Source organism: Haliaeetus albicilla, chromosome 4, assembly GCF_947461875.1.
Source record: "Haliaeetus albicilla chromosome 4, bHalAlb1.1, whole genome shotgun sequence".
Classification (NCBI taxonomy): Eukaryota; Metazoa; Chordata; class Aves; order Accipitriformes; family Accipitridae; genus Haliaeetus; species Haliaeetus albicilla.
In genome coordinates this window covers 46,425,899-46,439,182 of record NC_091486.1, presented here as the reverse complement: position 1 = coordinate 46,439,182, position 13,284 = coordinate 46,425,899, and the positions used below count along the sequence as shown (strand labels likewise).

Below are 13,284 nucleotides of genomic sequence, written 5' to 3'. Positions count from 1 at the left end.
AGGAAAAAAAAAAAACAACAAAACACAACCACAATATAATAAGGAGTCCAGAGCGCTTCCCGCGTGGAGAGATCCAGTGTTTTCTTCGTGGGTTTGTGTGATTTATGTGGGTTTTGTTTGGTTTTTTGCGGGGTTGGTGGGGTTTTTTTGTTTGTTTTTTTGTTTTTTTTAAGAGTCACGTTTTTGGAGCTGCGGGCGCTTCGGTTCCCACCGTTCGCTGCACAGAGCGGCGCGGGCACAGCTGCACGTCGGGGGGTGGCGGGGGGGAACGCAGCATCCTCAGGGCCGCGGTGGCTCCAGATGGAGGAAAACACAGTAAAAACGGGAGGGGAAGGATAAAAGAGAAAACTCCAAACGTTGAATAATTTAAAAAAAAAAAAAGCAACGGAGAATTAAGATGGCCAGGCTTAAGACTGCCTCCGCGCACCCCCCTCGGCATCAAATCCACTCCGTGCAGAAAGCCGAGCTTCGACACGCTGCTCCTCCGTCTTTCTGTGGTTTATTTTTAGTCGTTATTATTATGTTTTTCTCCGCTCCGGCAGGTCTCCCCGCAGGTCCGTCCACGCCGCCAGCCCTCTGCGGACGATCCTCGGCACGGCGCGGGGGTTATTTACAGCGATTTTGTTTTCCTCCTCCTCTCCACAGGCCGCGGGAGTCACCGTCCCCCCACATTCCTCCCCCACCCCCTTTTTTATGGGTTTGGGGTTTCCCCCCCCCCTTATTTTCTAGGAGAAGGGGGGGGGGAATGGCCTCCCCGGGGGCAGGGTGGGGAGATCGACCCGAAGGCGCGGGAAGGACCGGCGGAGAACACCCCCTCTCCCTCCCTCACCCGCTCCCCACTCACCGCTTGAAGTGCTCGATGATCTTCTCCTCACGCACGTTCTCCGGCAAGTTGCCCACCCAGAGGTGCCTGGTTTCCCGGACCATGCTGCGCGGCGCGGGGCGAGCCCGCCGCCCCTGCCCCGGCTCCCGGTCGCCGCCTCCCCCCGCGCAGCGCTGCCGGCCGCCGCTCGCCGCCCGCCGCCGCCTCCTCCTCCTCCTCCTCCTCGCCGCCCTCCGCCTCTTCCGCCGCGGGGCCCTGCCGCCCTCAGCGCCGCCGGCTGCCTCCCCCCGCGGCGGCGGCGGCGGACGACACCATCCCCTCCGGGGGGGCCCCCTGGCTGGCGGGCCGGCTGGCGGGCGGCGGGCTCCCCCTCCGCCGCGGGTTTTCTTCCTCCCTGTCTCCCCCCGCCGCGGCCCTCGCTCGCTCGCTCCCGCTTCCTCCTCCTCCTCCGTCAGCGGCAGCGCGGCGCCCCCCCCCGCCGCCGCCTCCTCCTTCCCCCCCTCCGCGCTCCCGCTCCTCTGGCGGCTCCGCTCGCTCTTCCCCCCCCCCCTCCCCTTCCCTTCCCCGCGCCTCTCGCAGCGCCACACGGGGGCCCCCGCGCAGGCGCACTGCGCCCTGGGGCGCGCGCCGCGGCCGCGGAGGCGGAGCGCGCGCGCGCAACGCCCCCTTCCCTCGCGGGGGGGTGGGGCGGCGGGACTGCGACTGCGCAGCGGGGCGGGGGTGCGAGGCGCTAAATAAGGGGGGGGCTGCAATGCAAAACATAAAGGGGGGGGCTGTGCGAAAAGTAAAGGGGGTGCATCGGAAAATGAGGGGAGGCCGTGCAAAAAGTAAAGGGGATGCATCGGAAAATGAGGGGAGGCTGTGCAAAAAGTAAAGGGGGTGTATTGCAAAATGAGAGGGGGGCTGTGCAAAAAATAAAGGAGGGCTGCACTGCAAAAAATAAAAGGGTGCATTGCAAAAAATAAAGGGGTGCTATGCAAAAAATGAAGGATGGCTGCATTGCAAAAAAAGGGGTGCTATAAAAAAAAATAAAGGGGGGGTTGCAATGGAAAAAATAAAAGGGGGGTTGCAACACAAGCAAAAAAAAAAAAAAACGGGGCTGCGATGCAAGTGCAAGGTCCCACCAGCAGCCAGCACCCCGTTTGTACCCAGGCTGCAGGCTCACCGCACGGATGTGGCCAAAGAGGGCAGGGAAACGCTCGGAGGGGCTTCTCCCAGCCTGGGGCGGGGGCCCTTGCTGGGCATCACAGCCCCTTTACTGCCCGTAAAACCTACAACCCTCACCAAAAAATGGGGGCTGTAAGGATGTCCCCCATCCTGAGGCACAAACTGTCTTTACCCCCAGGGCAAAAGAAAACCCGGCTCGCTGCAATCGGAGAGAGCAAGTAAAAAATTAATTGAGGTGAAGGCGGATGAGGGCCCTGCGCTGCCTGGCCATTTGGGAGCCTATAGCTCTGTTTATCTGTAATGGCTCCAAAGGTCAGAGCTATAGGTGACCCCGAGAGGGGCTGGCGACGCTGACCACAACAGCAAGCGGCGAGGGAGGTCACTGAATCCTCCTGGCTGCCCAAAATACTTCCCTGCACCGAAACGGGGAGGCCACGTCGCCCCGAGAACCACGGGAAAGAAACTCCCACCGTTGGGGGGGATTTGGCTGCAAGTCATCCCCTTTCTCCCCCACCGGGTTTTTGCAGAGCTCCTTAATTAAGACAGGGTGAACAAAATGCTCATTGCCAATATCACCCTGTTTGCAGAACTGACTCGCCTGTTGCACCCCATCCCTGCTCAAAAGGCGGCTCTGCAACGTGGAGCTAAACGTTTTTCAATCCAGAGGGTCTTGTATGCCACCAAAATGTGCCCCTGCACGGATAAAAACACCTATTTCTATGCCCAAAAAGGAAAATGCCCAAGCGATTACCGCCACAAAATTCCAAGCAGTTTGAGGTCAGGATAAAACGGAACATGCACCCAGAGCCACGAATACTGGGGGTTTTTTTGAAGCCATTTAGCTGCTTTCACCACAGAGAGCAGACCGATAATTCAGTATTTTCCTTGGCCAAAGCCTCCTGACAGCGCTTTTCTATTGATTAAAACCACGTTTTATTTGTCGGGGCGAGCGGCACTCAACTTTGCTGCCTTTGCCACCCAGTCCGGCCAGACCTTGCCTGGGGCTGCTGTAACCTTCTGGCAATGACTCCACCTCAACGACTGGTCAAAGTCATCAAGCTATAGGTGGCTTAACAAACAAGCAAATCTCTTGATTTAATCAGACCTCTGACGCACACTCACTCAAGCCTCAGCAGACCCAAGCCTTATCCCCAACTCTACCGCTGCTGGGTGGCTGCAAGCCCATCCCTTCAGGGCCCCGTGCCTCAGTTTCCCCAGTGATGATGGGCATTACGCTGCTCCACCAAACTCAGATCTACTGATTAATAAAAAAAAAAAACAACAACTCTTTGCACACAAACCATCTATTATTCAAAACACGATGGAGCCACGTGCGCACGAGAAAATGCCCTGCCAACGCGCTCCACCAGCACTTTCCACCGCACTTTTCTTCTCTGTGGAAATGGGCTTAGCTCTCTGTTTTAACTGGTCAGAAGCCCAAAGAGCAGTCGCTACATGTCTATACCTTTAACGGGCTCTACAGGCATCCATTTCAGAGAGGAAGAAACGCAAACCACGCATCAAATGGCTTTTCAATGCTAAATTTTCCCCTCTCCGATCGAGCATGCTTTGCTGCGGCAGTGTTGCCAACCGTTCTTCCCCTCCCTCCCTGCTAGGGCGGCACCTCCAAGGGACACGAGAAAACCACGCCGGCTCCCAGGTCCTTCAAAGAAACCTCACGCAGTGGCACTGCTGTCACATGGCCATCTTGCAGGCAGGCTGGCCTGGAGGGACATCCACGGACTGCAAACAAAGCCATCAACTCTGTTGACAGAAGAGACAGTTGAAATGAGTGCTTGAAGGGCTCCGTTTACACGAAAGCCAGCTGGAAGGGGAGCACGAAGCCCGGATGGTGACGCAAAACGAAGCTCTGGACCATCCCAACACTTTTCAAACGCTTTGGGGGGAAACTGTTCCCAGTTGCAACACACAACCGCACTGGCGATGCCGCTGTAACCGGATCCCTCCAACTCGTTCGAAGATTTTAAAGAACACAGACCCAGGCTAAAGACCAGAGTGAGCAGAACCTTCCTCTCAGCAGGCCAAAGGGGCCTCGACAAAGGACCAGTCTTATGCGGCAGCAACCAGCACCGTCCTTGTCACTGCAGAAGGGACACACGTTTGTGCCAGCCCACTGGTGACAAACACGATGAGCACCCAGGGGTTAGACATGGACATGCATCCCTACTTGCTACCCTTCCCAGAGGGGCAAACAGCCAAGGAAGAGGAGACTTCAGCTGCTCTCCATCGCCTGATGGTCCTCAGCCTTTGGGACAGGCAAGGGCAGGATCTGGTGCACTGCTCGGTGCAATTTAAATTAGTCAGGCCCATGCGGTGGGTGTAGCCAAGAACCCAGCTATCTCCGGGCATCTCGGCCAATCCCGCAGTTAAAACGTTTGGATGTTTCCTATCGGCACTTGGAGAGGATTAAAATACCAGGCCATATATTAATGAGGGAGCAGGTTATAAACCCATCACAGCTTGAACACCACGTTCACGTCAAGAAAAGCAAAGCAAGAACAGGACAGATCAAAAGAGAGCCATTAAAGGCGTGAGAAAATGGTGCTGCCATATAAGGAGCTAATAAAGTTAGCAGCTCTCCAGTTTGGAGAAAAAAAAAGGGCAGGAGAATCAGAAAACATCCTTGGGGTCCACACAAACAGCCAGAGACAGCCTCACTTCGAGGAGGAAATGTCAATAAATAGCAGCAAGCAGACAACGCTTGAAAAGGCAAGTTCGTACATTTTTCACGTGGCGTCTTACCCAAGTGGTGGAGCTCGCTGCCATGTGTCGCCAGGACTGCTTGCCAAACATTTAAAAAAAGCAAAGATTAGATACCGAACAAGGACAGCAACCAGAGCTATATTTGCTAAGACCGTAACTTCCTATACTTGGCTCTGGCTTAGCAATAGCTCTGCGTTTTGTGCTCGCAGCAGCACAGCTGGAGGTGGGGAAGGGAGGCATTACGCCTCTCCCCGTAGCTGGGGACACTGGCCAGCTGCATCAACTGGGGACTCGCATGGTTCAGAGCAGTCGCGTTAGTGGCATGCAATGATTATCCTCACCGGTGTCCAGTACACGTCCAGCTTGCTTTGATTTTTACAGAAAAACAGTAGGTTACCCAGACAAGAGCCCTCAGACATCACCAGAAACACCATGAGCTTTTCTTTGTTCAAGCTGGCCAGCTCCAGCCACCATCTTGTCATTATAAAATGTATTTACGTGCCTTTCCTGCTCATTGACTATATTTATTAAAATGACAGTATGGCAGCCACATATCAAATTGCCAGCTAGGCTTTTATCTCATTTTTAAGCCAGCCTGAATTACTGGCCTAATTTTATTGCTTACCCATTACATTTTACGCAATGGATAATTTTCTCCAAGAAGGAATTGGTGCTGTTTGATATTTGGGCTCATTTGTTGTCAAGACAGAGGATATTGGCTTACACACTGATAACGCTTTGAACACGAAGCCTGGTTTTGGATCCTAAGCAACACAAAGTATAGGATTGATAGGATTAATAAAGCTATCGATTTCAGTTCTTTCCTCTTTGAGGGTTAGTGCTCCAACTCTTCACGATGAGATGACTCTGTCCAGAAAACTCCCTTCATGTTTTTGAAACCCAGTATTTAGTAATTTATTTTCTAACGCTCTTCCCCGCTAGACTTGGTGGTGGTGTTCTTACCCACACAGTACTGGGGATGGAAGCTGCCACAAAATACCGCCACTGTAGCCAGTGGGTTTAGCACCAGTTACCTTCTGCAGCACAGGAGCCCCCTGGAATTCAGTTTACACTGAACCCATTTGTATATATATAAAAGCACACTTCTGTTTTCAAAATACTTTGCTATACAAAAACAGACATTTCTTCAGCAGCAGAGTACAGTGTGATTGCTGAGCCACACAACCAAAACACCATGTGCCATCACAGGACTGCAAAAGAGCTTACTCTGGCTTTCGGTGTAGTAGATATACTAGAATTAATACCTATTTTTTTGCCTGTTCTTGGGGAAAATTAGAAATATCACAGTGCTGGCTTCTGGCCTGCTTCCCCTTGCCCCCCAACTTCTGTGCAACCACGTACCGAAGAGCTGTACCTGCTCACCTCACAAGGGTTTTTCCCAAACTCGGGGCATTTCATCAGCTAGACAGAGAGGACTTCGGTCTTCCAGGCTGCAAAATACTACATTTTAGGGGAAAAACAAAGAAAACAAAACCAAAAAAAGCCAGCCCCAGGTGACCTGATACCCAAACACAACAACTGCAAAGGATATAAATCCCCTAGGACTGGATAGATCACTGTATCTTGTACTTTGCCATTTTTAACACCCAATTGTTGTATTACCTCTACATAAAGGCCCCACGTGCAATGCCCAGGAAAAATCACAGAAATTACGCTGGACATGCTGCAGGACAAGGTTTTAACACAAAACCCACAGTGCAAACCTGTGAGCTAAAGGCTCACTCCCCATTGGATCGATCGGCACACCCAGCACAAAATAAATACCGAGCCAGCCACCATCCACACTTTTGTTTCATCATCAAATACCATTTTGATACCGAAGCAACGTGATGGTGTTTTAAACAGAGCAGACTGAATGCGCGTTTTTATCACTCCCTCACTTCAGAGAAAAGCATAAAAGAAAAATACTTGTGCATCAAGACCTGCTGCACTCAAAAACCTCTCCAGCGATACGGTGCAGAACAGTTTCTCAGCTAGCTTTGGCTTTCATTTTACCTCTGCAGATCTCACAATGCAGCTTTTTAACTCTTCGGGAAAATAGGAAAGCTTGAAAGACTGCAGTTTCCCTCCTAATGGAGGAGGAGCAGAGGTTTCTACCGCTCACTTGCTTTTTGGCACTGGAAATTCAGGTTTTGTTTAGCTTGGAAATCTCATGGATGTAGTTCTAGTTACTCTTCAGTCCAAACCAGAGGGTGGTAAAAGTTCAGTGCTCGCAAGGTAATTCTCACTCATTTGTCCTGAACTGCCAAAGAAAAGTAATTCCAAGTCCCATAGGGTGTGCCAACCTGAAAAATGTGGAAACATCCCGAACAGCCAGGATCTTGGTCCACTGTACCTCCATGCCAGCGATGAGCACAAGGCATATCTCCAAACCAACACATCCCTAATGAGAGAATAAAATTAATATCCCTGTCCACGCTGGTTTATTTCAAATATAGAAGAGGCTTTAGGCACAGGAGCTATTGACAATTTTCACATACACCACACACCAACTTTCCCCAGCTCTCCACCACAGGGAGCATGGTATGAAACCTGGCCCGGATACCTCATACTTACCCTCTGCTAAATTTTTGCCAGAAAAGCATAAAGTCATAGGTGTGCTACAAATCACAGCAGCAACCAGACTGCCTCACCAGCACTGAAATCACTGCATTTCTCATAAGGTGCTGCTCCAGCTTAGCAGGGCAGGGCCTCTCCCCTGGTCAGCCAGAGGCATTTATGCAACACTGATGCCAATATTCTCATTAAGGGAAGTTAACGAGAAGTCACCAATACGTAACACTCCTTGCGCACTAATGATTACCAGGACTCTGCGCCTTGAAGTCACGTGTGACCTAGGAGAGACCAGCACCAGGTGCTTTTTATTACCTTTTGCAACACAACAAAAGAAATTGCACCCAGTAAGGAAGCATTTTCCTTCTTCCCCATGAGCGAGCACGACTTTGAGGAATCAAGTAATAAAACAGCAGCATCTCGTGGGAGCAAGTTCACAGAAAAAAGAAAAAAAAAAATAGTTCAAGGGGACCCTGATCTTCACCAACACAATTTAGCACGTTGCAACGCTCCCTCTTATGTTTGCCCATTGCCCTTGCCTGAGCAAAATCAAGAGTAATATACTACCGTGGCGGGGGCTGTTTGCTTGTAGGGAAAGGGGCCCCACAGTTTTACTCCCTGGAGGCAACCATTCTCCCCACCCCTTTTGTGTGTATTTTTTTTTTTAATGTGCCACACATCAGCACAATGCTGACAACTGCATTGTATGTTTTCTGCCTATGCAGCAGTTCAACAGCACACAACTCTGGAAGGTTTTTTGAAAGGGGAAAGGGGGAGGGAGCTGTCCTTTGCTTTACCGTTTTAATTGCATGGCTTGCTCTTCTACGTGACCACAGAGAAGGAAAAAAACCACTAAGGTGTAAAAACAGTACCATTTTTAGCATCCAAAAGGGTCAAACTCAGACTTCTCAGAAGATACAGTGGAGCTTAGAGTAAAAGCTACCACAGGCAAGAAAAAAAATACTAATCACCAGGGTTTCTTCTGTGGAGTTGGAAGTGACCCCAGAAGATAGCTCGTTTGGCCTTGCTTACAGTTGTTACAGTCTCTATGTTTCCACACCTGCCAATGCAGAGGTACCAACACTGAAAAAGGAAAATGGAAGGAAGGTATGAAAAGCTGGACTGTCAGTTTTTCCACCTGCCAGCAGCAGCTCGATTGAGCCTCAGTGGCACTGCTCCAAAGAGCAGGGACCAGAGCACATTACCAGCCTTCACAAATAAAGCTGAGTTAATATCGCACACGCAACATGCATTATACAGATAGCACTGGCAAACACAGCTTCCTTTAAAAATAAGGATGACTAATACGTAGCAGTTTTTCTTTATTTTTTTTTAAAGGCCACAAGGCAGAGCTTTTTCCAGAAGCACCAGCCTTTGCTTTTGTGAAATAGTAAGCAGTGGGAAGGGGAAGCCCTGGGACCTACTCATGCTATCCAGACAGAAGTAACCACAGAAACATTGTGGGTTTCTGTGGCCCGTGTACAACACACACGCAACCAGAGCACTGTGCCTTACGGTCCTCAGCAAGGCCAGATCTGACTGCTCAGACAGCTCTGAGATCGCTGCGTGTTCACAATACTTACAAAGAAGGTATCATCTGCTGTGAAGAGGGGTGACACAAACAATCCTGTTATTTCCCTGGGAAAGAAAAAAAAAGGGAAAAAAATAAGGCATAAGATAGCTTTCACCCACAATATTGCAACATCCCCCTGCACTTCCTGGGTCAGGGAAGGGATGCGCTGGAAAAAAAGCAGCATGCAGGGTTCTGTAATCAAAGCGGAGCATCTGCATTAGCTCAGTGGGCCCAGTCCCCCAAGCAAGGTCACTTGGGCTCGCAGGGAGACACATTAGCACTACCAAGCCTGCTTTAATGCAAAGCTGTGGTCAAACCGCAGCCAAGCCAGCACTAAAGGAGTTCACTTGGGGACTACAAAAAGGTAATGAATTAAAAAAAAAACACCACCACCAAAAAAAAACTATAAGCAGATGTTTACTGACAAGCGGGCAAGTCAACACCTTTGCTCTGGCAAGCTGCATGGTCATCTGCTCGAAATAGGCAGAGAAGTAACAGCCCAGTTCCCAGGACGCAACAAAATACTCTGTATCTACAGAGAACACTGAACAGATTTAGGTTACACCTTTTAGCCAGCCCCACTAACCAACCTCTCCCCCTCCCAGCTTTGCAGCCCTAAAACCCACCAAATTTGTCATTTTTTTAAGCACTCATAAATGGAGATTTGCCACCGATGTGATTTTTGGTGGTGGCACCATTAAAATACTTACCCACCTCACAGACAAGGGCTGTGAAATCTTAAATTTGTGAGTGTTTGCAAATGATTTTGAAAGCCTTCCAAGGAAGGTGCTGTAGGATTGTAAATCCTTCCCATTATTAATAAAATGGAGCTATTGTTCCAGCTCTAATCAAGACTTGTCTCCAGCTGGGCAATTTTAAAATGCAATTCAACACACACACACACACACACACACAAACAAAAAAAAAAAAAAAAAACAAAAAAAACCCAACCAACATCATGAGGAAGCTTCAAGCCACAGGCTACCAGGAAAAAAAAAAAAAAAAAAAATCACTGAAAGAGCTAGCTGTTCTTTTAAGGGGAAGGGGGAAAGAAAATAAAAAATAATAACCCTGCTATTTAAAATGAATTCCAAGCGGGAGCATGTTGGGGTGGGGGGGGAAGCCTCCCTCCCACTGCCTGGGAAAGGTCACTTCTGCCATCGGTGCCCTCGCTATGCCAGATCAAGGCTGCGGCAGTGCGTGCGAGCGAGCAACCCCATTGCTGCGAGCCCAGCCTCATCCATCTCCATCAGGAGACATCTCTGCTTTTAATTTATTTAGCAAAGGGGGAGGAAAAAGAAGATTTAAAAAAAAAAAAAAAAAACAAAACCAAAACCCAACAAAAAAAACCCCAGAACCCCCCTTGCAAACACCTCCCAGCACCCTTTTCAAGGATGGGGAAATCTAGCAAGGGGGAGAGGCTTGGAAAAAGGCTGCCAGCCGGGTAGGGAAAGCAGGCAGAGGTGGTGCATCCTTTGCATCCTCCTCCTCCCCCGGCGGCAGGCGCCACGCCTGCCCGGCGCTGCGGCAAAGGCTCCGCAGTGGGTGCTCCCCTCCCCCGTAGAAACTTCTGGAATAAGCAGACAAGCTGGGGAGAGGAGAGAAACCTTTATACCAGCAGAGGAATTAAAAAAAAAAAAAGAGAGCAAGCAACAGAGCACATAATAAAAGGGAGAAGATTGCACAAGGATGGGACGCGTGCAGGGAAAAAAAATAGATATATATAAAAACTAAGCCCACGAGCGGCTTTGGCAGCCCCGGCTCGGCAGGGTTTTGCAGCCTGCTTGGCTTTAAATAAAACGCCCCAACACAAAGCACACACACAAAAAAAATGGTGGTGTTGGGAGCGCTAGATGGTGGGATAAAGGAGCTGATCCCTCCTCCCGGATCTACAGCAAAGCCCTGCCATTTCAGTTGAACTAATTTGTCCTCTCTTTTTGTTGCAATGAATTGTCTGATCCGGACTATTTGATTGCATTTGCAGCTTCAGTTACTGGGGTTTGTTTTTGTGTGCCTTTTTTTTTTCCTTTTTGGTTCTCTTTTATTGTTTGGTGTTTTTTTTTCTGGGTGTATTTTTTCCTCTTTCAATTTAAAAAAATCCTCCCCAAATCTCCCAAGGAAAATCTACATCTCTGTGGAACAAATAAAACATTCAGGCACAAACTTCCACCATGGACTGTAAAAAAGAGATGGGTTGCTTTTTGTTCTTTTTCTTTTCTTTTTTTTATGGCATTTTTTTCTCCTGCTTTTAGGATATATGGTAGTAGAAAACCAATGGAGGAAAACAAAGGTAATATAAATATATATATATAAAATCAAACATATATATGGGCCAAAATTACAGTGATTATATATAATTAAATCATAGTGTTTCAGGTGTGTGGGTTTATTTTATATTCTGTAATCAGTCCCTAGAAAAAGAAGATATATATAAAAATATGTAGTAAATAAATAGAAATATTTCTGTATAGGTAGAAATAAAAGAGCATCTATATGGGCCTAAATCTGTAATTCCAGGAAAAAACAGCAGTATTTTAGGCATGCGGTTTTTAATAAAGAAGGGGCAATGTTATAATGTAGCCTGTAACAACACTGTGGTACAGGAAAACGTAAGGCAACGTTAAAAAAAATATTTAAAAAAAAGCATACGTGGTACCTTGGCTGCAGCCTCCAACAACGAGCGTTTGGATGTTACAGGGTTTGTTTTTTTTTTTTTTTTATGGTATTACCACGTCTGATCACACCAAGTTATGCTTTTAATTAACCGAATGGCGGGCAGGTCGTTGTGGGGAGCAAGGCAAGCAGCGACGGCTTCTTCCCAACGCCACTCCGGCTCAGAAGATAAATCAATCCTCGGGTGTTTTAGGTTTTCTGGTGGTTTTTTTTTTTTTTTTTTTAAGTGCATTTAGGTATTTTCCATGCCGTGAAGAGAGCGGGAGGTGGTGGTATCAACCCCTGCGAAGGAGAAAAGCGGTGGAAGAGAAAGAATTAGCCATAAAACTACCCACCTTGGGGTGCATGTGGAAAGAGCAATTCTGGGCCAAAAATCTTCACGCTATGTGGAAAAAAAACCCAAACATTTCAGGGGTCGGTGCCGGCGAGCTGTGCCGTGAGGGGAACGAGGGGACGATGTTGCCGGGGGGGCTGAGGCGGCGATGGCGCCTGGGGCGCGGGGGAGGGGGTGGCCGCGGCCTCCGCCACCCCCATGGCCGAGTGGAAATGCGCATTTCTGGGCATTTTCACATCCTTCTGCAAAGGCGGCGAGGAGAAGAAGGGGGGGGGGGAATGGGGGAAGGTCAGGTTTCACCCGCAGCGCTTTCGCCGCCAGCCTGGAGGGGATACGCACATCAGGAGGAGCCCCTTCGCCGCGCTCCTGGCACGGCTGAAGCCCACGCTCGCCGCCCCGGCCCCCGCAGCCGCCCATCGTCCGTCCTTCCCCCCGCTGCCCGCCCGGCGCCATTTTGTCGCCTCGGCGCCGCTCGCTGTGGCCTCGCCGGGCGGCCATTTTGTGAAGCGAGCGGCGGGGCCGGGGGGGGAAGTGGCGCAGTTCCTGCAGTACCGCGGGCGCGGCGGCGCTGTGGAGCCAGAGGCGGCGGGGCCGGGCCGGGCCGTGGGGGGCAGCCCACGGCCTCCTCCTCCTTTTGTCAGGCAAATACCCTCCCTTTTGTTGCTTGTATCTCTTTTTTTGCCACAAAAAGCGTGGTGCCCTTAGAACACCTGGTGGAGGCCGATCGCCTCAGCAAGATTCACCGTCGGACGAAGCAATCCGATAAAGGAGATTAAAGTCTATTCCCCCGGCTGGGCCGTGAGGGAAAGTTTAGCCGCACGGAGAATTAATATTTATTTTTAGGAGCTATTCCCACCCCCTGCTCCTTCCAACTTTTTTCCCAGTGATAAATCACTGAGGTCAATAAGCCGCCTTTGACAAACAGGACAACCTCTGCGACAAATCTCTCTTCTTTTTGTTTTTAAACCCCTCACCTATGGGCCCTAATGGACACTCCAGCAAAATAAAGATGCAACGTAAACAGCTTGAAGCCAGGTCTGGGTGAAAATTGTTAATTTTGGGGAAATAGGTTTGCGGGATGCTGTAGTCACTGCTGATACAATGAAGGAAGGCTAGGTTATGAAATGTCAAAGCCCTGCTTGCAGGCATGTGCCGTGCATCTATTTTCAGAAACAGGGTGTGTTGGGGGTTTGGGGTTTTTTTCCTTTTTTTTTTTTTTTCAATTTTTTTTAAATAATCCAGTGTATCACTTGCAGCCTGGTAACACACATTAACTGTCTGCATCGATTTTGCCTTTGTGTTATCAAAAACACATCGTGCTTTAAAAATAAATTGTGGCACTGGGTGTTTCAGTTTTGTGGGGGAAAATGGGACAAAAAGGAGAATACTGCTTTTTTTTTTTTTTAATACATCCTG

General features: G+C 49.4%; 1 protein-coding gene and 1 long non-coding RNA gene across 9 annotated transcripts in view; both read right to left on the bottom strand.

The window, feature by feature from the left end:
• Positions 1-1,287, bottom strand: part of SPEN (spen family transcriptional repressor) — a 71,602-nt gene extending 70,315 nt beyond the window's left edge. For all 4 annotated transcript variants that reach the window (XM_069780386.1, XM_069780387.1, XM_069780388.1 and 1 more), the window contains exon 1: positions 845-1,287. In XM_069780386.1, the coding sequence (XP_069636487.1) occupies positions 845-927 (83 nt within the window). In that variant the 5' untranslated portion in view covers positions 928-1,287. The remainder of the gene's footprint in view (positions 1-844) is intronic.
• Positions 1,288-3,278: 1,991 nt separating this feature from the next.
• On the bottom strand, positions 3,279-12,719 carry LOC104316643 (uncharacterized). Of its 5 annotated transcripts, none has more exons than XR_011324178.1 (6): positions 12,208-12,719; positions 8,260-11,916; positions 7,021-7,118; positions 6,098-6,165; positions 4,754-4,789; positions 3,279-3,754 (listed from the first exon to the last, which is right to left on the bottom strand). It is a non-coding gene; the product is annotated as an uncharacterized lncRNA (long non-coding RNA). The 5 variants fall into 5 exon arrangements; XR_011324177.1 differs by having other exon boundaries at positions 8,260-11,816; XR_011324176.1 differs by having other exon boundaries at positions 8,260-8,371; positions 8,781-12,716.
• Positions 12,720-13,284: the final 565 nt, after the last annotated feature.